We start from the raw sequence: 27993 nt of genomic DNA on the forward strand, positions 1-27993 counted from the left end.
ACATGAGATGACTATATGCAATACTGCGATGCGAGATGATGACATGATATGCGGCGATTTTGTAATGACGTTATGCCATTCGTAGATTATTCAATACGCATAATACGAGTATTGATATGAAACAGGCTAGGGAGTACTCCTCAGCATGTTGCACCGTTGCACGTGGTAAGAGGTGGACCATTTGATATCCGGGGGGGGGGGGGCTTGGAAGATTTCGGGGAAAAAAAGATGCCAAATGGATTTGCTTGAAAAAAAATCCGGATATGGGAGGGTGATGGAAAAAAAAGATGGACCACTGCTGCTAGAAAAAAAAATATCTTGATAGGGAAATGATGCACAGGTTCGAGTATACTGTTCAACCTGCTTGTACCTCTCCAACCAGGACACTTGTCAAATCATGACAAACAGTTTCAAACACATGTCAGGTACCAGTCAGTTTCGTTAGCCTGTGGTACATATATATATATTTGTTCTTGTCTCTGTTTCTTTCGTAAATGGTTTAAATATTACTTCATGTAAGGGTTCATAAATAACTATACATAACATTATACATATAATACATGTATTACCTAGCTACCACACTAGTTACAGAACATGCCATGTAAGTGTTTGGCTGTTTCACAATCAGTGCTTCACTTATCTTACACTTTGGGGCAAAAGTGAACTTGAAGGTTTTGTAATGGTAACCTTCATACTATTGGATAGTTTATAAAAGAACTTAATCTAAATTGTTCTAGTCTCTTCAGTATGAATTTGTCAAAAGGGATGCTATACTTCCTATTTCAGACACTACATGTATCGACACCACAACTCAAATTCAAGTTTCTATTGTACACTAGGTATGACCTCCTAAAGTGCTCTAACACATCAGTAACTTTACTATACATGCAATATCAATGCCCCTATACCAATGTTACAGGCCCACTTTTATAACATGGAAAACTTAGGTAAAAAGTTATATTTACTTTAGCTTTTCGATGCTTGGCAATATATATCTCAGAGGCTATGCATAACCTAAAAATTGCCTAAATAGAAACAAAAAACTGCAGATCTGGCGGGGGGACCCCTTGCACTCCATCACCCCAGAGGCCACTCATTCGTTAAACCAACAATAAGATTCACCAAAATCAAATCAAAGTTCTTCCCTCCACATCTTACTGTCAAGATGCTATGGAACTTTATTTCAAACATGTTTCAACCTTATGTAGTTGCTTTTTACATGTTAGAGCTGCCTTGTAAAGCTTGTAAATTATTGTCTGAAAGTGTCTGTGAATAGCCTAAACATTGCCTTTATAAGTAAAAATCCTCCAGGCCGTTTTGTAGAACCCTAGAAACCCCCCCCCCCCCATTCACACACACAATAACACACAAGAGGTGGACATATCCCAGTCTCAAAGCTCTTCCCTCTACAACTTACTGTCAGATGCTATGAAACTTTATTCAGGGGGGTCAGTGACTTTTTGTCGGCCCAATGGAAAAAAAACACTGACACCCCCATCCCCCAAGCTTGAGAAACTGACTGGTCTATCTGAATGTTTGAGCTCACCAATCAAGTTTCCGATTTGTATTTTCAGTGTGTCACCATACCATGGCATAAAAACTGTCAACGATGTTTATTTAATTGAAAATCAAACATGTATGAAATATGTAGTTTTCTAAATATAATATGTGTGTCATAGAACATCTTTTTACTCTCTCTATTACCGTGTGCCAAAACCAAACAGAAAATTGTGGCAACAAATGTAGGTGTTCAACATTGACGTAAAAAAAAATACGGATATCTCAGAAAAGCAAAGAAAAAAAAAGTTGCCAGCATAGGCGAAGGAGAAAAAAATAATTCTCAGGCAAGCAGGTGGGAAAAAAAATAATGACTCTCCACCAATCTTCCAAGCCCCCCAGGATATCGAATGGTCTACCCCTTATGCATATTGAATAATCTACGAATGGCATAACGTCATTACAAAATCGCCGCATATCATGTCATCATCTCGCATCGCAGTATAGCATGTAGTCATCTCATGTAGTCATATCGCATGTAGTCATCTCATGTAGTCACATCGCATGTAGTCACCTCATGTAGTCATATCGCATGTAGTCATCTCATATAGTCATATCGCATGTAGTCATCTCATGTAGTCATCTAATGTAGTCGCATCGCATGTAGTCACCTCATGTAGTCATATCGCATGTAGTCATCTCATGTAGTCACATCGCATGTAGTCATATCGCATGTAATCATCTCATGTAGTCATATCGCATATAGTCATTGCAGTATTGCATATAGTCATTGCAGTATTGCATATAGTCATTGCAGTATTGCATATAGTCATTGCAGTATTGAATTTTCGAATATTGGCAGGCATTCAACGCCATATACCTACGTTACATAGCTACATCATATACCTACGTTACATAGCTACATCATATACCTACGTTACATACCGACATCATATACCTACGTTATACACCGACATCATATACCTACGTTACATACCGACATCATATACCTACATTACACACCGACATCATATACCTACGTTACACACCGACATCATATACCTACGTTACATAGCTACATCATATACCTACATTACACACCGACATCATATACCTACGTTACACACCGACATCATATACCTACGTTACATACCGACATCATATACCTACGTTATACACCGACATCATATACCTACGTTACATACCGACATCATATACCTACATTACACACCGACATCATATACCTACGTTACACACCGACATCATATACCTACGTTACACACCGACATCATATACCTACGTTACATAGCTACATCATATACCTACGTTACATAGCTACATCATATACCTACGTTACACACGGACATCATATACCTACGTTACACACCGACATCATATACCTACATTACATAGCTACATCATATACCTACGTTACACACCGACATCATATACCTACATTACACACCGACATCATATACCTACGTTATACACCGACATCATATACCTACGTTACACAGCTACATCATATACCTACGTTACACACCGACATCATATACCTACGCTACACACCGACATCATATACCTACGTTACACACCGACATCATATACCTACGTTACATACCGACATCATATACCTACGTTACATAGCTACATCATATACCTACGTTACATAGCTACATCATATACCTACGTTACACACCGACATCATATACCTACGTTACACACCGACATCATATACCTACGTTACACACCGACATCATATACCTACGTTACATACCGACATCATATACCTACGTTACATAGCTACATCATATACCTACGTTACACACCGACATCATATACCTACGTTACATACCGACATCATATACCTACGTTACATAGCTACATCATATACCTACGTTACATACCGACATCATATACCTACGTTACACACCGACATCATATACCTACGCTACACACCGACATCATATACCTACGTTACATAGCTACATCATATACCTACGCTACACACCGACATCATATACCTACGTTACATAGCTACATCATATACCTACGTTACATAGCTACATCATATACCTACGTTACATACCGACATCATATACCTACGTTACATACCGACATCATATACCTACGTTACATACCGACATCATATACCTACATTACACACCGACATCATATACCTACGTTACACACCGACATCATATACCTACGTTATACACCGACATCATATACCTACGTTACATACCGACATCATATACCTACGTTACATACCGACATCATATACCTACGTTATACACCGACATCATATACCTACGTTATACACCGACATCATATACCTACGTTACATAGCTACATCATATACCTACGTTACATAGCTACATCATATACCTACGTTACATAGCTACATCATATACCTACGTTACATACCGACATCATATACCTACGTTATACACCGACATCATATACCTACGTTACATACCGACATCATATACCTACGTTATACACCGACATCATATACCTACGTTACATAGCTACATCATATACCTACGTTACATAGCTACATCATATACCTACGTTACATAGCTACATCATATACCTACATTACACACCGACATCATATACCTACATTACATACCGACATCATATACCTACGTTACACACCGACATCATATACCTACGTTACACACCGACATCATATACCTACGTTACATAGCTACATCATATACCTACGTTACACACCGACATCATATACCTACGTTACACACCGACATCATATACCTACGTTACATAGCTACATCATATACCTACGTTATACACCGACATCATATACCTACATTACACACCGACATCATATACCTACGTTACATAGCTACATCATATACCTACGTTACATACCGACATCATATACCTACGTTACACACCGACATCATATACCTACGTTACACACCGACATCATATACCTACGTTACACAGCTACATCATATACCTACGTTACACACCGACATCATATACCTACGTTACATACCGACATCATATACCTACGTTATACACCGACATCATATACCTACGTTACATAGCTACATCATATACCTACATTACACACCGACATCATATACCTACGTTACACACCGACATCATATACCTACGTTACATACCGACATCATATACCTACGTTACACACCGACATCATATACCTACGTTACACACGGACATCATATACCTACGTTACATAGCTACATCATATACCTACGTTACATAGCTACATCATATACCTACGTTACATACCGACATCATATACCTACGTTACACACGGACATCATATACCTACGTTACATAGCTACATCATATACCTACGTTACATAGCTACATCATATACCTACGTTACACACGGACATCATAACCCGCGACACATTTTAATATGTGTAATTATAACCCACCCCCACTTCCGTACAACTATATGGTACATTGCATTATAATAAAAGTGACAATCGACTTCAACGTCCATACATTACAATATAAGATTTAAAATTTCATTACCCAAATATAGATGCAACAAAATGTCTTACATTGGGCTGTAACCTACACTTTGAAATACTTGGCCAGCAGGGTTTTTTCTTTCAATTTTGGGGGAGGGTATCGGAGGGGTTCCTCTCCCACAGTGTGCTTTAATTTTTTATGATAACGGATGATAAAGATAAGAGAGAGAGAGAGAGAGAGAGAGAGAGAGAGAGAGAGAGAGAGAGAGAGAGAGAGAGAGAGAGAGAGAGAGAGAGAGAGAGAGAGAGAGAGAGAGAGAGAGAGAGAGAGAGAGAGAGAGAGAGAGAGAGAGAGAGAGAGAGAGAGAGAGAGAGAGAGAGAGAGAGAGAGAGAGATAGTGTTGATCAGATATAGTGCTGGTCGCGAAGTTGAAATAGCCGCCAAGAGTGTGCCGAGGATTGTGGGATATATAATCAATTTCCGTCATGCAGTCCAACTTCCGTCAAGCAAAAAGAAAGTTTTGTCCTCGCGTATTAATGTTTCGTCCCCAAACATTAATGTTGCATCCTGTGTTAAGTAAATCTCGTCGATTAGAAAAGGAGGTTGTATGGTGACAAATGTTGTTTCTGCAGTCAGAGTATAAGATTGTAAGGGACTTAAATTCATATTCCGGCTTGACATTTACATTTTATCCCGCAACTTAAATGTTATCACTCGAAAATAAAGGTTGGGCCACACGAATAAAAGTTTTCGTTTCGCAAATTAATTTTCTGCTCCGTAAAAAGAATTTATTTGTCACAGAAATTGTAGTTTTTTACTTTGATATTTCTATATTGACCCAAGAAATTAATGTTTTGTCGTATGAAATAAAAGTGTTATCCTTTTATTAAATATTTTGCCCTCAAAAATCAATTATTTATAAATTATAGCACAGATTTAGTTTTCGTCTGTCACCTGTGGGCCGGGCCGCCGTACTTTCTTTCCCTTTTCAAACCTTCTACAAAATCGATGTCTGGCTGATTTAAAATCTCTGGAGGCGGACAGCCACGACGACAACTGCTTAATTCACCAATTTCACAAAATTTTGTCAACGCATTCTTTACTGTAGTGTTGTGGACAGACCGTTTTCTCCGCCACTTTTGAAAAACTAAGTAGTAGACACACTCCAGTTGTTTTGTTGCATCCACAAACTTCCAATTCTGTAACTACTTGTTGACGATAGTCTTCACTTAAGGCTTTTTTTTCCGTAGAACTGTGTAGAACCGTGGAGGTAGAACTGTGTAGAACCGTGGAGGTAGAACTGTGTAGAACCGTGGAGGTAGAACTGTGTAGAACCGTGGAGGTAGAACTGGGCAAGTACGTGACAATCGGATTTGACGGCGTGAAGTACAGTGATGTTCCAGGTAACACTAATGAACATCCAAGATATTTTGTTGAGGCCGCTGAAGCTTATACTGTTGACGGGCAACCAGCTCTAGCACCTGGAAACACAGTTGTAGTTGACAATGCACCTATACACGTTATGAAGGTGAACGACTTGTGGCCAATTGTGAATTTGACTTGAGTTGAGGGCCATTGGGGGTAGAGTTGACTTCTCAGACAGAGGAGGCCTCTGACCTCTGTCTGACAAGTCAACTCTACCTTGACATGCATGGTATAAATGATTGTGGTACATACAGAAAATGTTTTACTTTGGTGTTATGTTATGGGTTGTATTGTTTTGCACTGTGGTAAGACTCACAGACTGTTGTTGTTGATAAAAGGTGACCTGACCGAGGATGACCCAGACCATGATACCGGAACACGACAGACGGTGTTCCCCGTACCCATAATGCAACGCACAACGCCATCTTTATATATACACATGTATATTGAAATCGCTCAATAATGGTTGTATTTCGGTACTGTATCTTATCTCTATTATTTACAAATTTTGTAATCACAGCAGCCCAGGATTTTCTCGGTTGTGGAGGATTTGTGAAATCAGACGTTGAGATTAATTTTTCTCTCGTAGAGGTAAGAACACCTTGATGTATTGTATATATATTCTGATTGATATCCACACCTACTCAGGCTACTGGCGGTGCCAGCAGCTCTGGTCGTAGTAGCTGCAATAATTGTAGCGTTTGATATGATTTTGAGGGCTTTTTCGTCTGTTTTTGTGCCGTTTTTCGTTCCGACGTTTAACCCGAATCAAACGCTATAATTCCTCTAATGCAAATGCAAATAGACGGAAGCGATTCAGATCTGAATCGCAAAGTTGGACGGACCTTTCTGCTAAATTACGCCTTACCTGGCAAAATATCGTACATTTCCTAACGCCAACATTAATTACAGAGCCGTCAAGACCAAAGAAGTAATCAGAGGTACCCCAATTCCGTCAAAATCGACAAATGTAGCAAGGCATGCAGCAGTTTGAAACGGGTAGTACGTTGACCCATGGAACATGGAAGTAGAACCCCCTCGCTCACATTTTCAATGTGGTCTCGTCTATTTGCATTTGCATTAGAGGAATTGTAGCGTTTGATTCGGGTAAAACGTCGGAACGAAAAAAGGCACAAAAACAGACGAAAAAGCCCTCAAAATCACATCAAACGCTACAATTATTGCAGCTACTCTGGTCGGTGGTCTATAGCCTACGTTTGTAGTCTTCGTAATGCTTACACCTGCAGACGGAGTACGGGACTGGATTTTGGCATTGTCCCTATCTCCTTCATTTTTCAAGATTACATTTAGCACTTAATTACTAGTAAAGAAGGCAAGGGACAGTGTCAGAATTGAATCCCAACTACTCTGTCTACTAACAGCACTAATCCACACACACACCTCGCTATATGCCCATGGAAGTATAACCCACTTCCAATGTTCCATGCTCGTTTGGACTCATTATCTGTGTACATGGCGTGTATGTACACTTGTGTGGCAGTTCTTTGTTACACTAACTGTACCTATGTAGATACTAATAGATACATGTACGATTCGATTGCACTTCTCTTTGTTTCACCGGCGGTTAACACGTTTTTACTTGCATGTAGAGTTAGATTTCATGAAATGTCCGTACATATCTTCTCGACTGCCAAATGAATAGTAGTTTGACAGTAACAATGTGTGTGACTTGTCTTTTAATGTCATTTAATAGAAGTATGTAAGTACATGTGTGTACTTAGCACATATTAAAGCTACTGTACATGTCTTGCTAATATAAAAGTCTAAAAACTTTTGCTGTTAGTGTTACTTTGGTCAACAAAACTCCAAACTATTCTCATTTAAAACCTATGAAAAAAAAAAGACCTGGTCACCATAAAAAATTGAAATAATATAGAGTTCAAAATTATATCGAAAACATTTTAGAAGCCAACATTGCTGTCAAATATTATACAGTTAATGTATTGGAAAATAAAAAAGGTTGACTTCAGTACATTTGTAATCAAGCAAGGATATTTCATGAATGTTGTTGAGTCAAATATCAAACATGTACATGTACATAGCAAAGACATGATAAAACTACACGTACATTGTAGAAAAATTCCAGTTGGTGGCAAAGAGGAAGATTTGCAAGGTTTAACCATAGACCCTACACCAATGGTTTAACCATAGACCCTACACCAATGGTTTAACCATAGACCCTACACCAATGGTTTAACCATAGACCCTACACCAATGGTTTAAAGGCCAAGGTCCACTATATAAAGAGGATTATAGGTAATGTATGCATATGCGGGAAATTCAAACTGCTGTAAGGAGCACTGACTTTGCCCTCATGTCTTCATCCAATTTTGCACTGAAAAAGTTTCACATGGCTCTCATATTTCATATATACTGTTTGTAAATATATAGTGATGCAACATGAGTAGAAATAACTGACGTTGACTAAGTTTGGTAGCCAATATAGCAGGTTTACCGTCAAACTGACCCAAAATTTGTTTCAAATTTGTCTAGTAAAAACTGTTGGCCAGTTGTCAATTAGGCTTACAAGTTACACAAAGCATGATAAGACACTGTGAATGATGCAAATAAACAACGTGCGAAATGCCAAATACCGAATGCAAACAATACAAGCGAACAAAAGAGTCTGTGTGCACTCTGTTAGCCCGATATTTTGCCTAAAATCAAGCTCACATGTGCGAACGGTACGTGAAAATGATACATTGTTACTGAAATAGAATGACATAAAATGAAACCAAAATGTTTCTCAGTTTGATCGATGTACGTTCTGGGTTGCTACACTCCTTTAATAGTAAAATCACAATTTCATACAACTTTTTGTGCACGCGACAAGTGTTTTCTGTCAAGTAGTTGTGTCGTTGACATACCTATACCTAGTAGGCAGTGATGTATATAATAGCCGGTTACCTACCGGTCATAATGCCCAGCTATAACTTATAACCACAACAGTTTAGTTGTGGGACCGGCTAAGCTAAGGAAAGTACTAAAACCTGACGACCATTGAAAAAAATTCTAAGGTCGGAAAATTAAATACGAGTTTCCTAAAAGTACTAATAGCAAGTAAGTACCCAAAGTGTAAAAAAAATAAATAAATAAATAAATTCATAATTATTTGGAAAACATTTGAGGATTACGCGGTAAAACAAGACTGGCCACGCTATCGCTAGCGAAAGCCTTCGAACTAGTTTCATAGGGACCGGACGTTGAAGGAAGCGCGAAGCGAAGTGTGAAGTCAATGTGAGTACTGACGTCTCACGATGTATGATGCAACAACACGACGTTTACGTAGAGTATAATTAAATGTTTTCTAAACTTCAGCGGAAAGAAATTTTGTCGATCGGACACTGACTATTTTCAAATTCTTAAAACATCTGAGAAAAATGAAGAGAGGAAGCAAAATGTAGCACTGACAGACAAGATAGACGTACGGTACGTGTACAGGAGGCAAGGCACACCATGTGGTGCAAACTGGACTATGATCGTGCGTGTCACGTATATGGCATCAGATGTAATACATGTAGCTAACCAAATATTCTTGGAATGCAGCCTTTCCTGTAACAAGTATTGGAAATTGTCAGAAACCTGAGGATTTTATGACTGAATGTATTTCGATCAAGAATTCCCATATTTTCAGTTAAATTTTCTGATGACCCCAAAGCAAGACATGTTTGAAACATTTAGTGCAACATTTGATACTGATAAACGAGTGATATAATTCATAAACAAATCTAACGTTGGCAGCTCTTTTATTTCTGTAATGATCATCAAGTTTCAAGGACAACTGTCTATGTTGTACACATAGATCATACATCACTGCCTAGTCTAGTTCCTATACCTGTCGACTGTTCTCTACGATCTCTAGCTCTGTGCATGTTGTGGAGATGAACGTAATGCGAACTGACAAGACTACAAGTACAATCATGGAGGCATCATAAATATTTGTTTCATTCAAATTTGAAAGTTGAGAAATCGTATTAAATTCTTTCCAGATTTCTCAAAAATCGTTTCCATATGTTTGGCACTATCCAGCAATAATCCTCGTCATGTAAATGACATCGACTGACATCGTAGTCAAACATACGCACAGAGACAGAGCGGAGACCAAACAAGAGTCCGTACTCACCCCATCACGACGTATGCATTTATGCGTTTGTTTTGAAATAGCTGGGGTGGTACTCGTACACATCGGGATAACTCGGAGAAACACATGTTTGTGATTTTATTGACTGTTTTCTGAGACGGGACATTGGGTTTGGAAATACAAGTTTAATCAATCATAAAACAGCCATAACAGATACTTTCAATGAATTAGAACACGGAAGGAAAATAACGGGAACATCAATGACATTTCTACCAAACTCGAGATCGCACGTAGCTAGCTACCTAGTGTACAGTAAGTATGGAAGTGCAAAGCTTAGTCCGCTCTAACCCGTGCGATACTTGTGAAGTTAATTTTGAAGTTTTCACGATTATGTTGTCAAAACACGACCTACATGTAATTGGTAAAAAAAATTCTCATCTATCTAACGATTTTGGTGTGATAACGATCGACCAAATGCCGACACCAGTGTGTACGTGTGCAACTGTAATCTAGTACCTTGTACAAATGATACAAGTAAGTAAGTTTGTTCGTACCCAAGAATTTCAGTTTACAATTTCAATGATACAAATTGTCACTGTGTAATAGTGTTTGGATCGTGTACACTGTTAGAACAGGTCCCTCAAAATATAATTTTTCTGGTTATAATTTATACGTATAAGTTTATAGAATGTAATACGTGTTTCACCCAGCCTGGGTGTCTGGCTGTACGTACGCACCGGAAAAAAACGTAGCAGAAACACTGCCGCTAGACTTGAAAAAAATATAACAAGGGACTCTTCGGATTAGGCAAGAACTACATGTAACCAATATGTGTGAACAGCCACTAATATGTTGATAAACTACCTGGGTCGGATTTACCAAATGCTCCTCCCAGATAAACAAACGTATTCCGATGCACATGCGCAAACCTACTTCCGTAGCGTGGGCACATAGCCTGTTTTGACCTTGGCCTTTAACCATAGACCCTACACCAATGGTTTAACCATAGACCCTACACCAATGGTTTAACTTACAATAGCTAGTCAATATACAGACACAAGAAAGACTTGGTAAAGACGAGGTTATAATCACAGTTTTCCAAAATGCAAAATTTTAAACAGTGATAAAAAGTAAAATGATATCCAATTTGATGTCTGAATGTACATGAACATTCTGATCATTTTGAAATGTGGTTCATAATTTCACAAAATGTCTTGGTGTTTGATTAGGCATTAGTCCTTACATTTGTACATGTAGACGTGACTTAGTCCTTAGATGTAGATGTGACTTAGTCCTTACATGTAGATGTGACTTAGTCCTTAGATGTAGATGTGACTTAGTCCTTAGATGTAGATGTGACTTAGTCCTTACATGTAGATGTGACTTAGTCCTTACATGTAGACGTGACTTAGTCCTTACATGTAGACGTGACTTAGTCCTTACATGTAGATGTGACTTAGTCCTTACATGACATTGGTTGCAGCTTTGTCTTACCAGGGAGCAAGAAGATTAGTAGTACATGTACATGTATTAGTAGTAGTAGGAGTAAACTTACAAATGTACATGTACATGTATCTACACAGGGTTTTACATCACTTTTGGATTATGGGGGTCCTTGGGACCCAAGGTCTGAAAATTTGGGGACCCCAACTGCAAATCTGGGGGTCATTCACAAAATTAAGAAATCGATGTCTGATAAATGAGGTAATAGGACAATGGACATCAAAATAAGAACAAAATTGAATTGAATTTAAAATTAATTGAATTGAATCGGCAAATGAAAAAACAAATAAATATTACTTTAAGTCCAGTCTTTATTCAGTCATGATTAGAAATAACAACTTTATTATGTTCAACATGTTCATGTAGTTTACATTTTACCAGCAGCTCCTGGAATAAACTTTTTGGCTGTGATCCAGGAAATACAAGTCATCAATGACAGGGTCAACCAGTATAATAAATTAACCTGCTGTTCAGTCTTAGATGATTCAGTCTATTTTCCCCCTTTTGCTACACCTCCTCAATTTTGCATTGATACCAATTTTCTTGTGGACTGTTATGACTTATGCCATGAGTTTCATGAAGTATTATTAGTACCAATACAGTCAACTCCATGTATCTGGTGAATAAGTACCTTTTCAATGTATTCGAACTCCATGACGGTCGTGTCCTTACATTGTATGAATAAATAATGAGATTCCAAAGTGTTCCATTTCAAATCAGGGTCTTTCGATGTAGTTAGTAATCAGATGTGAGCACGTTAAAACGGAGGGGGATATTAACTATGCCGGAATTTTTATTGGGGTTCCAAGTCCATCATTATGCGTAAAGGACACAATATATTGCATCATGTAAAACCCTGCTGCAAATGTAGTTAAATCAGTCTGTAGTAACTAGTACTAGTGGTAGTGGTGGTGGTGGTGGTGGTGGTGCTGGTGGTAGGGGTGGTGGTGGTGGTGGTGGTGGTGGTAGTGGTGGTGGTGCTGGTGGTGGTGGTGCTGGTGGTGGTGGTAGTAGTGGTGGTGGTGGTAGTGGTGGTGGTGGTGGTGGTAGTGGTGGTGGTAGTGGTGGTGGTGGTGGTGGTAGTAGTGGTGGTAGTGGTGGGGGTGGTGGTGGTGGTAGTGGTGGGGGTGGTGGTAGTGGTGGGGGTGGTGATGGTGGGGGTGGTGGTAGTGGTGGGGGTAGTAGTGGTGGTAGTGGTGGGGGTGGTGGTGGTGGTGGTGGTGGTGGTGGTAGTGGTGGTGGTAGTGGTGTTGGTAGTAGTGGTGGTAGTGGTGGGGGTGGTGGTGGTGGTGGTGGGGGGGTGGTGGTAGTGGTGGTGGTGGTGGTGGGGGTGGTGGTAGTGGTGTTGGTGGTGGTGGGGGCGGAGGCAGTGGCAGTGGTGACTGGGATGGCAGCACCAGTAGTTCTTACATTGTACATTTGTACCTAGTTTAAATCAGTCATTCTCTCTTTATAACAATCAACATTCATAAAACATGTTGTCTGTCAATCAACTCTCCATAAACTGGTTTTGCCCTCATGTGTGACTTCACATTATTAAACCGTGATATTTATTGTATTTATATTATTTTATATATTTATTGGTTTGTGTGAACTTTGATATTTTCTTGTTATTTAGGTAAAGTTGTATACCAAACAAGGCAGCTTAAAGTACCAAACAGACTGTGCGCCTAACAATGGATATTTCCTCATTCCAATCTATGACAAGGTAAGATATTTGTATGACATTATGTACTATTTGCTAATGATATTATCATACATGTATACCCAGTATCAATTCCAGTGCAACTCGGTGGAGAGCATGTGCATTGAACCTGGGCAATAATTTTCCGTATCACACCCCTTGTTACATTAATCCAAATCTTTAATACACATGTAGAGCTTCCATTCAAGTACATGTATCTTGGCAGATATACATGTAATCACATGCAATGACCCTTGACCTTCAGAGTGGCCAATCAAAAGAAAGCTAATTGTAGCATTTACATGTATGTGCTGTCAATCACCCCATCATTGCTACAGAGAAGTAAAGTATTTGAAATGACTGTGTTCTATGAATATCTGTTTCCTTAGTTTCAGTGTGAATAGTCTGTATATCTTTCAATGATTTAGTCATAGTGAATGGGTGGATTCTTGTTTCTACTGATTTAGTCACAGTAGATGGGTGGATTCTTGTGTCCACTGATTTAGTCATAGTGGATGGGTGGATTCTTGTATCCACTGATTTAGTCATAGTGGATGGGTGGATTCTTGTTTCTACTGATTTAGTCATAGTGGATGGGTGGATTCTTGTTTCTACTGATTTTGTCATAGTGGATGGGTGGATTCTTGTGTCCACTGATTTAGTCATAGTGGATGGGTGGATTCTTGTGTCCACTGATTTAGTCATAGTGGATGGGTGGATTCTTGTTTCTACTGATTTAGTCACAGTAGATGGGTGGATTCTTGTTTCTACTGATTTAGTCATAGTGGATGGGTGGATTCTTGTGTCCACTGATTTAGTCATAGTGGATGGGTGGATTCTTGTTTCTACTGATTTAGTCATAGTGGATGGGTGGATTCTTGTGTCCACTGATTTAGTCATAGTGGATGGGTGGATTCTTGTGTCCACTGATTTAGTCATAGTGGATGGGTGGATTCTTGTTTCTACTGATTTAGTCACAGTGGATGGGTGGATTCTTGTTTCTACTGATTTAGTCATAGTGGATGGGTGGATTCTTGTGTCCACTGATTTAGTCACAGTAGATGGGTGGATTCTTGTTTCTACTGATTTAGTCATAGTGGATGGGTGGATTCTTGTGTCCACTGATTTAGTCATAGTGGATGGGTGGATTCTTGTTTCTACTGATTTAGTCATAGTGGATGGGTGGATTCTTGTGTCTACTGATTTAGTCATAGTGGATGGGTGGATTCTTGTTTCTACTGATTTAGTCATAGTGGATGGGTGGATTCTTGTGTCCACTGATTTAGTCATAGTGGATGGGTGGATTCTTGTGTCCACTGATTTAGTCATAGTGGATGGGTGGATTCTTGTTTCTACTGATTTAGTCATAGTGGATGGGTGGATTCTTGTTTCTACTGATTTAGTCATAGTGGATGGGTGGATTCTAATACATGTACATAAAAATACTTAGATGTTCCTATAATATGGAGCTACACATACATGTACAAAGCATGTAACAGATAAATTTATCATCAGATGTTTAATAAAACAGTTTTCTTTACACCACAGGGAGATTTTATATTAAGAGTGGAACCTCCAGCTGGATGGAATTTTGGTAAGTTACTTCTCTTTGATGACTTGTGCAAGTGAAAAGTTAAATTGTTTCCATATATGATATATAGCTGTCAATTGGGAACAATACATGTATGATATATAGCTGTCAATTGGGAACAATACATGTATGATATATAGCTGTCAATTGGGAACAATACATGTATGATATATAGCTGTCAATTGGGAACAATACATGTATGATATATAGCTGTCAATTGGGAACAATACATGTATGATATATAGCTGTCAATTGGGAACAATACATGTATGATATATAGCTGTCAATTGGGAACAATACATGTATGACAGAATCACGATATGTGAGCACAAGTGTGTTATACTTTATACTTAGGGTTTATGAATGAGTCATTGCAGTATCTCTGTGGTACAATGTAGTTATGAGTGTACATTTGTAGTACAGTATCTCTATGGCTGTACTTTTATGAGTGTAGTACAGTATTTCTGTGGCTGTACTTTTATGAGTGTAGTACAGTATCTCTGGCTGTACTTTTATGAGTGTAGTACAGTATCTCTGTGGCTGTACTTTTATGAGTATAGTACAGTATCTCTGTGGCTGTACTTTTATGAGTGTAGTACAGTATCTCTGTGGCTGTACTTTTATGAGTGTAGTACAGTATCTCTATGGCTGTACTTTTATGAGTATAGTACAGTATCTCTGTAGCTAGCTGTACTTTTATGAGTGTAGTACAGTATCTCTGTGGCTGTACTTTTATGAGTATAGTACAGTATCTCTATGGCTGTACTTTTATGAGTGTAGTACAGTATCTCTATGGCTGTACTTTTATGAGTGTAGTACAGTATCTCTGTGGCTGTACTTTTATGAGTGTAGTACAGTATCTCTGTGGCTGTACTTTTATGAGTGCAGTACAGTATCTCTGTGGCTGTACTTTTATGAGTGTAGTACAGTATCTCTATGGCTGTACTTTTATGAGTGTAGTACAGTATCTCTGTGGCTGTACTTTTATGAGTATAGTACAGTATCTCTATGGCTGTACTTTTATGAGTGTAGTACAGTATCTCTGTGGCTGTACTTTTATGAGTGTAGTACAGTATCTCTGTGGCTGTACTTTTATGAGTGTAGTACAGTATCTGTTTGGCTGTACTTTTATGAGTGTAGTACAGTATCTCTATGGCTGTACTTTTATGAGTATAGTACAGTATCTCTGTGGCTGTACTTTTATGAGTGTAGTACAGTATCTCTATGGCTGTACTTTTATGAGTATAGTACAGTATCTCTGTGGCTGTACTTTTATGAGTGTAGTACAGTATCTCTGTGGCTGTACTTTTATGAGTGTAGTACAGTATCTCTATGGCTGTACTTTTATGAGTGTAGTACAGTATCTCTGTGGCTGTACTTTTATGAGTGTAGTACAATATCTCTGTGGCTGTACTTTTATGAGTGTAGTACAGTATCTCTGTGGCTGTACTTTTATGAGTGTAGTACAGTATCTCTGTGGCTGTACTTTTATGAGTGTAGTACATTATCTCTGGCTAGCTGTACTTTTATGAGTGTAGTACAGTATCTCTGTGGTTGTACTTTTATGAGTATAGTACAGTATCTCTGTGGCTGTACTTTTATGAGTGTAGTACAGTGTATCTCTGTGGCTGTACTTTTATGAGTGTAGTACAGTATCTATGGCTGTACTTTTATGAGTGTAGTACAGTATCTCTGTGGCTGTACTTTTATGAGTGTAGTACAGTATCTCTGTGGCTGTACTTTTATGAGTGTAGTACAGTATCTATGTGGCTGTACTTTTATGAGTATAGTACAGTATCTCTATGGCTGTACTTTTATGAGTGTAGTACAATATCTCTGTGGCTGTACTTTTATGAGTATAGCACAGTATCTCTGTGGCTGTACTTTTATGAGTGTAGTACAGTGTATCTCTGTGGCTGTACTTTTATGAGTGTAGTACAGTATCTCTATGGCTGTACTTTTATGAGTGTAGTACAGTATCTCTGTGGCTGTACTTTTATGAGTGTAGTACAGTGTATCTCTGTGGCTGTACTTTTATGAGTGTAGTACAGTATCTCTGTGGCTGTACTTTTATGAGTGTAGTACAGTGTATCTCTGTGGCTGTACTTTTATGAGTGTAGTACAGTATCTCTGTGGCTGTACTTTTATGAGTGTAGTACAGTATCTCTGTGGCTGTACTTTTATGAGTGTAGTACAGTATCTCTATGGCTGTACTTTTATGAGTGTAGTACAGTATCTCTGTGGCTGTACTTTTATGAGTGTAGTACAGTATCTCTATGGCTGTACTTTTATGAGTGTAGTACAGTATCTCTATGGCTGTACTTTTATGAGTGTAGTACAGTATCTCTATGGCTGTACTTTTATGAGTGTAGTACAGTATCTCTGTGGCTAGCTGTACTTTTATGAGTGTAGTACAGTATCTGTTTGGCTGTACTTTTATGAGTGTAGTACAGTATCTATGTGGCTGTACTTTTATGAGTGTAGTACAGTATCTCTGTGGCTGTACTTTTATGAGTGTAGTACAGTATCTCTGTGGCTGTACTTTTATGAGTGTAGTACAGTATCTCTGTGGCTGTACTTTTATGAGTGTAGTACAGTATCTCTGTAGCTAGCTGTACTTTTATGAGTGTAGTACAGTATCTCTGTAGCTAGCTGTACTTTTATGAGTGTAGTACAGTATCTCTGTAGCTAGCTGTACTTTTATGAGTGTAGTACAGTATCTCTGAGGCTGTACTTTTATGAGTGTAGTACAGTATCTCTGTAGCTAGCTGTACTTTTATGAGTGTAGTACAGTATCTCTGTAGCTAGCTGTACTTTTATGAGTATAGTACAGTATCTCTATGGCTGTACTTTTATGAGTATAGTACAGTATCTCTGTAGCTAGCTGTACTTTTATGAGTGTAGTACAGTATCTCTGTAGCTAGCTGTACTTTTATGAGTATAGTACAGTATCTCTGTAGCTAGCTGTACTTTTATGAGTATAGTACAGTATCTCTATGGCTGTACTTTTATGAGTGTAGTACAGTATCTCTGTAGCTAGCTGTACTTTTATGAGTGTAGTACAGTATCTCTGTAGCTAGCTGTACTTTTATGAGTGTAGTACAGTATCTCTGAGGCTGTACTTTTATGAGTATAGTACAGTATCTCTGTGGCTGTACTTTTATGAGTGTAGTACAGTATCTCTATGGCTGTACTTTTATGAGTATAGTACAGTATCTCTGAGGCTGTACTTTTATGAGTGTAGTACAGTATCTCTGTGGCTGTACTTTTATGAGTGTAGTACAGTATCTCTGTGGCTGTACTTTTATGAGTGTAGTACAGTATCTGTTTGGCTGTACTTTTATGAGTGTAGTACAGTATCTCTGTGGCTGTACTTTTATGAGTATAGTACAGTATCTCTGTGGCTGTACTTTTATGAGTGTAGTACAGTATCTCTATGGCTGTACTTTTATGAGTGTAGTACAGTATCTCTATGGCTGTACTTTTATGAGTGTAGTACAGTATCTCTATGGCTGTACTTTTATGAGTGTAGTACAGTATCTCTATGGCTGTACTTTTATGAGTGTAGTACAGTATCTCTGTGGCTGTACTTTTATGAGTGTAGTACAGTATCTCTGTGGCTGTACTTTTATGAGTGTAGTACAGTATCTCTGTGGCTGTACTTTTATGAGTGTAGTGCAGTATCTGTTTGGCTGTACTTTTATGAGTGTAGTACAGTATCTCTGTGGCTGTACTTTTATGAGTGTAGTACAGTATCTCTATGGCTGTACTTTTATGAGTGTAGTACAGTATCTCTATGGCTGTACTTTTATGAGTGTAGTACAGTATCTCTGTGGCTGTACTTTTATGAGTGTAGTACAGTATCTCTGTGGTACAATGTAGTTATGAGTGTACATTTGTAGTACAGTATCTCTGTGGTACAATGTAGTTATGAGTGTACATTTGTAGTACAGTATCTCTGTGGTACAATGTAGTTATGAGTGTACATTTGTAGTACAGTATCTCTGTGGTACAATGTAGTTATGAGTGTACATTTGTAGTACAGTATATCTCTGTGGCTGTACTTTTATGAGTATAGTACAGTATCTCTGTGGCTGTACTTTTATGAGTGTAGTACAGTATCTCTGTGGCTGTACTTTTATGAGTGTAGTACAGTATCTCTATGGCTGTACTTTTATGAGTGTAGTACAGTATCTCTATGGCTGTACTTTTATGAGTGTAGTACAGTATCTCTATGGCTGTACTTTTATGAGTGTAGTACAGTATCTCTGTGGCTGTACTTTTATGAGTGTAGTACAGTATCTCTGTGGCTGTACTTTTATGAGTGTAGTACAGTATCTCTGTGGCTGTACTTTTATGAGTGTAGTACAGTATCTCTGTGGCTGTACTTTTATGAGTGTAGTACAGTATCTCTATGGCTGTACTTTTATGAGTGTAGTACAGTATCTCTGTGGCTGTACTTTTATGAGTGTAGTACAGTATCTCTATGGCTGTACTTTTATGAGTGTAGTACAGTATCTCTAGCTAGCTGTACTTTTATGAGTGTAGTACAGTATCTCTGTGGCTAGCTGTACTTTTATGAGTGTAGTACAGTATCTCTGTAGCTAGCTGTACTTTTATGAGTGTAGTACAGTATCTCTGTGGCTGTACTTTTATGAGTGTAGTACAGTATCTCTGTAGCTAGCTGTACTTTTATGAGTGTAGTACAGTATCTCTATGGCTGTACTTTTATGAGTGTAGTACAGTATCTCTGTGGCTGTACTTTTATGAGTGTAGTACAGTATCTCTGTGGCTGTACTTTTATGAGTATAGTACAGTATCTCTGTGGCTGTACTTTTATGAGTGTAGTACAGTATCTCTGTAGCTAGCTGTACTTTTATGAGTGTAGTACAGTATCTCTGTGGCTGTACTTTTATGAGTGTAGTACAGTATCTCTATGGCTGTACTTTTATGAGTGTAGTACAGTATCTCTGTGGCTGTACTTTTATGAGTGTAGTACAGTATCTCTGTGGCTGTACTTTTATGAGTGTAGTACAGTATCTCTGTGGCTGTACTTTTATGAGTGTAGTACAGTATCTCTGTGGCTGTACTTTTATGAGTGTAGTACAGTATCTCTGTGGCTGTACTTTTATGAGTGTAGTACAGTATCTCTATGGCTGTACTTTTATGAGTGTAGTACAGTATCTCTAGCTAGCTGTACTTTTATGAGTGTAGTACAGTATCTCTGTGGCTAGCTGTACTTTTATGAGTGTAGTACAGTATCTCTGTAGCTAGCTGTACTTTTATGAGTGTAGTACAGTATCTCTGTGGCTGTACTTTTATGAGTGTAGTACAGTATCTCTGTAGCTAGCTGTACTTTTATGAGTGTAGTACAGTATCTCTATGGCTGTACTTTTATGAGTGTAGTACAGTATCTCTGTGGCTGTACTTTTATGAGTGTAGTACAGTATCTCTGTGGCTGTACTTTTATGAGTGTAGTACAGTATCTCTGTGGCTGTACTTTTATGAGTGTAGTACAGTATCTCTGTGGCTGTACTTTTATGAGTGTAGTACAGTATCTCTATGGCTGTACTTTTATGAGTGTAGTACAGTATCTCTGTGGCTGTACTTTTATGAGTGTAGTACAGTATCTCTGTGGCTGTACTTTTATGAGTGTAGTACAGTATCTCTATGGCTGTACTTTTATGAGTGTAGTACAGTATCTCTGTAGCTAGCTGTACTTTTATGAGTGTAGTACAGTATCTCTGTAGCTAGCTGTACTTTTATGAGTGTAGTACAGTATCTCTGTAGCTAGCTGTACTTTTATGAGTGTAGTACAGTATCTCTATGGCTGTACTTTTATGAGTGTAGTACAGTATCTCTGTGGCTGTACTTTTATGAGTGTAGTACAGTATCTCTGTGGCTGTACTTTTATGAGTGTAGTACAGTATCTCTGTGGCTGTACTTTTATGAGTGTAGTACAGTATCTCTATGGCTGTACTTTTATGAGTGTAGTACAGTATCTCTGGCTAGCTGTACTTTTATGAGTGTAGTACAGTATCTCTGGCTAGCTGTACTTTTATGAGTATAGTACAGTATCTGTTTGGCTGTACTTTTATGAGTATAGTACAGTATCTGTTTGGCTGTACTTTTATGAGTGTAGTACAGTATCTACGTGGCTGTACTTTTATGAGTGTAGTACAGTATCTCTGTGGCTGTACTTTTATGAGTGTAGTACAGTATCTCTGGCTAGCTGTACTTTTATGAGTATAGTACAGTATCTGTTTGGCTGTACTTTTATGAGTGTAGTACAGTATCTACGTGGCTGTACTTTTATGAGTGTAGTACAGTATCTCTGTGGCTGTACTTTTATGAGTGTAGTACAGTATCTCTGTGGCTGTACTTTTATGATTGTAGTACAGTATCTCTGTGGCTGTACTTTTATGAGTGTAGTACAGTATCTCTGTGGCTGTACTTTTATGAGTGCAGTACAGTATCTTTGGCTAGCTGTACTTTTATGAGTGTAGTACAGTATCTCTGTGGCTGTACTTTTATGAGTGTAGTACAGTATCTCTATGGCTGTACTTTTATGAGTGTAGTACAGTATCTCTGTGGCTGTACTTTTATGATTGTAGTACAGTATCTCTGTGGCTGTACTTTTATGAGTGTAGTACAGTATCTCTGTGGCTGTACTTTTATGACTGCAGTACAGTATCTCTGGCTAGCTGTACTTTTATGAGTGTAGTACAGTATCTCTGTGGCTGTACTTTTATGAGTGTAGTACAGTATCTCTATGGCTGTACTTTTATGAGTGTAGTACAGTATCTCTATGGCTGTACTTTTATGAGTGTAGTACAGTATCTCTGTGGCTGTACTTTTATGAGTGTAGTACAGTATCTCTGTGGCTGTACTTTTATGAGTGTAGTACAGTATCTCTGTGGCTGTACTTTTATGAGTGTAGTACAGTATCTCTATGGCTGTACTTTTATGAGTGTAGTACAGTATCTCTGTGGCTATACTTTTATGAGTGTAGTACAGTATCTCTATGGCTGTACTTTTATGAGTGTAGTACAGTATCTCTAGCTAGCTGTACTTTTATGAGTGTAGTACAGTATCTCTGTGGCTAGCTGTACTTTTATGAGTGTAGTACAGTATCTCTGTAGCTAGCTGTACTTTTATGAGTGTAGTACAGTATCTCTGTGGCTGTACTTTTATGAGTGTAGTACAGTATCTCTGTAGCTAGCTGTACTTTTATGAGTGTAGTACAGTATCTCTATGGCTGTACTTTTATGAGTGTAGTACAGTATCTCTGTGGCTGTACTTTTATGAGTGTAGTACAGTATCTCTGTGGCTGTACTTTTATGAGTATAGTACAGTATCTGTTTGGCTGTACTTTTATGAGTGTAGTACAGTATCTCTGTAGCTAGCTGTACTTTTATGAGTGTAGTACAGTATCTCTGTGGCTGTACTTTTATGAGTGTAGTACAGTATCTCTATGGCTGTACTTTTATGAGTGTAGTACAGTATCTCTGTGGCTGTACTTTTATGAGTGTAGTACAGTATCTCTGTGGCTGTACTTTTATGAGTGTAGTACAGTATCTCTGTGGCTGTACTTTTATGAGTGTAGTACAGTATCTCTGTGGCTGTACTTTTATGAGTGTAGTACAGTATCTCTATGGCTGTACTTTTATGAGTGTAGTACAGTATCTCTAGCTAGCTGTACTTTTATGAGTGTAGTACAGTATCTCTGTGGCTAGCTGTACTTTTATGAGTGTAGTACAGTATCTCTGTAGCTAGCTGTACTTTTATGAGTGTAGTACAGTATCTCTGTGGCTGTACTTTTATGAGTGTAGTACAGTATCTCTGTAGCTAGCTGTACTTTTATGAGTGTAGTACAGTATCTCTATGGCTGTACTTTTATGAGTGTAGTACAGTATCTCTGTGGCTGTACTTTTATGAGTGTAGTACAGTATCTCTGTGGCTGTACTTTTATGAGTGTAGTACAGTATCTCTGTGGCTGTACTTTTATGAGTGTAGTACAGTATCTCTGGCTAGCTGTACTTTTATGAGTGTAGTACAGTATCTGTTTGGCTGTACTTTTATGAGTGTAGTACAGTATCTCTGTGGCTGTACTTTTATGAGTGTAGTACAGTATCTCTGTGGCTGTACTTTTATGAGTGTAGTACAGTATCTCTGTGGCTGTACTTTTATGAGTGTAGTACAGTATCTCTGTGGCTGTACTTTTATGAGTGTAGTACAGTATCTCTGTGGCTGTACTTTTATGAGTGTAGTACAGTATCTCTGTGGTACAATGTAGTTATGAGTGTACATTTGTAGTACAGTATCTCTGTGGTACAATGTAGTTATGAGTGTACATTTTTAGTACAGTATCTCTGTGGTACAATGTAGTTATGAGTGTACATTTGTAGTACAGTATATCTCTGTGGCTGTACTTTTATGAGTATAGTACAGTATCTCTGTGGCTGTACTTTTATGAGTGTAGTACAGTATCTCTATGGCTGTACTTTTATGAGTTTAGTACAGTATCTCTATGGCTGTACTTTTATGAGTGTAGTACAGTATCTCTATGGCTGTACTTTTATGAGTGTAGTACAGTATCTCTATGGCTGTACTTTTATGAGTGTAGTACAGTATCTATGTGGCTGTACTTTTATGAGTATAGTACAGTATCTCTATGGCTGTACTTTTATGAGTGTAGTACAGTATCTCTATGGCTGTACTTTTATGAGTGTAGTGCAGTATCTCTGTGGCTGTACTTTTATGAGTGTAGTACAGTATCTCTGTGGCTGTACTTTTATGAGTGTAGTACAGTATCTCTGTAGCTAGCTGTACTTTTATGAGTGTAGTACAGTATCTCTGTGGCTGTACTTTTATGAGTGTAGATCAATATCTCTGTGGCTGTACTGTTATGAGTGTAGTGCAGTGTATTGTTAGTACTTTGTGTATAATATGATAGTGCAGTGATCTCTAAACAGATTTAAATAAAGGATAGACAGTTCTCATTTCCATGGTTACAGATTTAAATAAAGAGTAGATAGTTTTCATTTCCATGGTTACAGATTTAAGTAAAGAGTAGACTGTGTTCATTTCCATGGTTACAGATTTAAATAAAGAGTAGACAGTTTTCATTTCCATGGTTACAGATTTAAATAAAGAGTAGATAGTTTTCATTTCCATGGTTACAGATTTAAGTAAAGAGTAGACTGTGTTCATTTCCATGGTTACAGATTTAAATAAAGAGTACACTGTGTTCATTATCATGTATGCAAATCTTCACCTGTATGACGAAAATAATGAAATTCTCATTTGGACTAATTTTATTTTTAGACCCAAGTAACGTGGAACTCTCCATTGATGGTAAAACAGACAAATGTAGTCAAGGAGTTGATATCAATTTCCAGTTTACTGGCTTTTCAATTGTTGGAAGGGTAAGTGACATTAGAATTATAGACTTTGTCTTATTGTTGGAAGGGTAAGTGACATTAGAATTATAGACTTTGTCTTAAAAGAGGAAGGGTAAGTGACATTAGAATTATAGACTTTGTCTTAAAAGAGGAAGGGTAAGTGACATTAGAATTATAGACTTTGTCTTAAAAGAGGAAGGGTAAGTGACATTAGAATTATAGACTTTGTCTTAAAAGAGGAAGGGTAAGTGACATTAGAATTATAGACTTTGTCTTAAAAGAGGAAGGGTAAGTGACATTAGAATTATAGACTTTGTCTTAAAAGAGGAAGGGTAAGTGACATTAGAATTATAGACTTTGTCTTAAAAGAGGAAGGGTAAGTGACATTAGAATTATAGACTTTGTCTTAAAAGAGGAAGGGTAAGTGACATTAGAATTATAGACTTTGTCTTAAAAGAGGAAGGGTAAGTGACATTAGAATTATAGACTTTGTCTTAAAAGAGGAAGGGTAAGTGACATTAGAATTATAGACTTTGTCTTAAAAGAGGAAGGGTAAGTGACATTAGAATTATAGACTTTGTCTTAAAAGAGGAAGAGTAAGGCCAAGAAAAAAAATTGTTCTGGGTACCCGACCCCACCTAGCATTTCCCTGCCGACCCTAAACTTTTTTCAAGAAAATAAAGTCTTAAAAATTGTGAAGTCGCCAGAAATAGAACTACCTGATCTAGACACTCACATCTAAGAAAAAATCTAATGAATAAGATAAAAAAATCTACCTACCTCACCTATTCTGAAAGTTAGCGTTATAGACAATTATAGACATTCTGAAAGGGAAAACACCACTACCCATGTCCAGGAATTAAATTAAGGCATTTTGATAAACTTTTAGTAATAGAGTGTCAGGTCGTGGTTTTCTATCACCTCTATGTACCTGTACATTACACATGGTTTTCTATCACCTCTATGTACCTGTACATTACACATAGTTTTCTATCACCTCTATGTACCTGTACATTACACATGGTTTTCTATCACCTCTATGTACCTGTACATTACACATGGTTTTCTATCACCTCTATGTACCTGTACATTACACATAGTTTTCTATCACCTCTATGTACCTGTACATTACACATAGTTTTCTATCACCTCAGTGTACCTGTACATTACACATAGTTTTCTATCACCTCAGTGTACCTGTACATTACACATGGTTTTCACCTCTATGTACCTGTACATTACACATGGTTTTCTATCACCTCTATGTACCTGTACATTACACATGGTTTTCTATCACCTCTATGTACCTGTACATTACACATCGTTTTCTATCACCTCTATGTACCTGTACATTACACATAGTTTTCTATCACCTCTATGTACCTGTACATTACACATAGTTTTCTATCACCTCTATGTACCTGTACATTACACATGGTTTTCTATCACCTCAATGTACCTGTACATTACACATGGTTTTCTATCACCTCTATGTACCTGTACATTACACATGGTTTTCTATCACCTCTATGTACCTGTACATTACACATGGTTTTCTATCACCTCTATGTACCTGTACATTACACATGGTTTTCTATCACCTCAGTGTACCTGTACATTACACATGGTTTTCTATCACCTCTATGTACCTGTACATTACACATGGTTTTCTATCACCTCAATGTACCTGTACATTACACATGGTTTTCTATCACCTCTATGTACCTGTACATTACACATGGTTTTCTATCACCTCAATGTACCTGTACATTACACATGGTTTTCTATCGCCTCTATGTACCTGTACATTACACATGGTTTTCTATCACCTCTATGTACCTGTACATTACACATGGTTTTCTATCACCTCAATGTACCTGTACATTACACATGGTTTTCTATCACCTCTATGTACCTGTACATTACACATGGTTTTCTATCACCTCTATGTACCTGTACATTACACATGGTTTTCTATCACCTCTATGTACCTGTACATTACACATGGTTTTTTATCACCTCAATGTACCTGTACATTACACATGGTTTTCTATCACCTCAATGTACCTGTACATTACACATGGTTTTCTATCACCTCAATGTACCTGTACATTACACATGGTTTTCTATCACCTCTATGTACCTGTACATTACACATGGTTTTCTATCACCTCTATGTACCTGTACATTACACATGGTTTTCTATCACCTCTATGTACCTGTACATTACACATGGTTTTCTATCACCTCTATGTACCTGTACATTACACATGGTTTTCTATCACCTCTATGTACCTGTACATTACACATGGTTTTCTATCACCTCTATGTACCTGTACATTACACATGGTTTTCTATCACCTCTATGTACCTGTACATTACACATGGTTTTCTATCACCTCAATGTACCTGTACATTACACTTGGTTTTCTATCACCTCTATGTACCTGTACATTACACATAGTTTTCTATCACCTCTATGTACCTGTACATTACACATGGTTTTTTATCACCTCAATGTACCTGTACATTACACACGGTTTTCTATCACCTCTATGTACCTGTACATTACACATGGTTTTCTATCACCTCAATGTACCTGTACATTACACATAGTTTTCTATCACCTCTATGTACCTGTACATTACACATGGTTTTCTATCACCTCAATGTACCTGTACATTACACATAGTTTTCTATCACCTCTATGTACCTGTACATTACACATAGTTTTCTATCACCTCTATGTACCTGTACATTACACATGGTTTTCTATCACCTCAATGTACCTGTACATTACACATGGTTTTCTATCACCTCAATGTACCTGTACATTACACATGGTTTTCACCTCTATGTACCTGTACATTACACATGGTTTTCTATCACCTCTATGTACCTGTACATTACACATGGTTTTCTATCACCTCAATGTACCTGTACATTACACATGGTTTTCTATCACCTCTATGTACCTGTACATTACACATGGTTTTCTATCACCTCTATGTACCTGTACATTACACATGGTTTTCTATCACCTCAATGTACCTGTACATTACACATGGTTTTCTATCACCTCTATGTACCTGTACATTACACATGGTTTTCTATCACCTCAATGTACCTGTACATTACACATGGTTTTCTATCACCTCTATGTACCTGTACATTACACATGGTTTTCTATCACCTCTATGTACCTGTACATTACACATGGTTTTCTATCACCTCTATGTACCTGTACATTACACATGGTTTTCTATCACCTCTATGTACCTGTACATTACACATGGTTTTCTATCACCTC

General features: G+C 37.9%; 1 protein-coding gene across 1 annotated transcript in view; it reads left to right on the top strand.

Moving 5' to 3' along the window:
• The first annotated feature begins 6819 nt into the window (after positions 1-6819).
• Positions 6820-27993, top strand: part of LOC144439716 (BOS complex subunit NOMO1-like) — a 90735-nt gene continuing 69561 nt past the window's right edge. The window contains exons 1-4 of the mRNA XM_078128949.1: positions 6820-6990; positions 13623-13712; positions 15237-15282; positions 24607-24707. Of these exons, the coding sequence (XP_077985075.1) occupies positions 6862-6990; positions 13623-13712; positions 15237-15282; positions 24607-24707 (366 nt within the window). The 5' untranslated portion in view covers positions 6820-6861. The remainder of the gene's footprint in view (positions 6991-13622; positions 13713-15236; positions 15283-24606; positions 24708-27993) is intronic.

The sequence above is a fragment of the Glandiceps talaboti genome, chromosome 9 (assembly GCF_964340395.1).
Source record: "Glandiceps talaboti chromosome 9, keGlaTala1.1, whole genome shotgun sequence".
NCBI classification, from domain to species: Eukaryota; Metazoa; Hemichordata; class Enteropneusta; family Spengelidae; genus Glandiceps; species Glandiceps talaboti.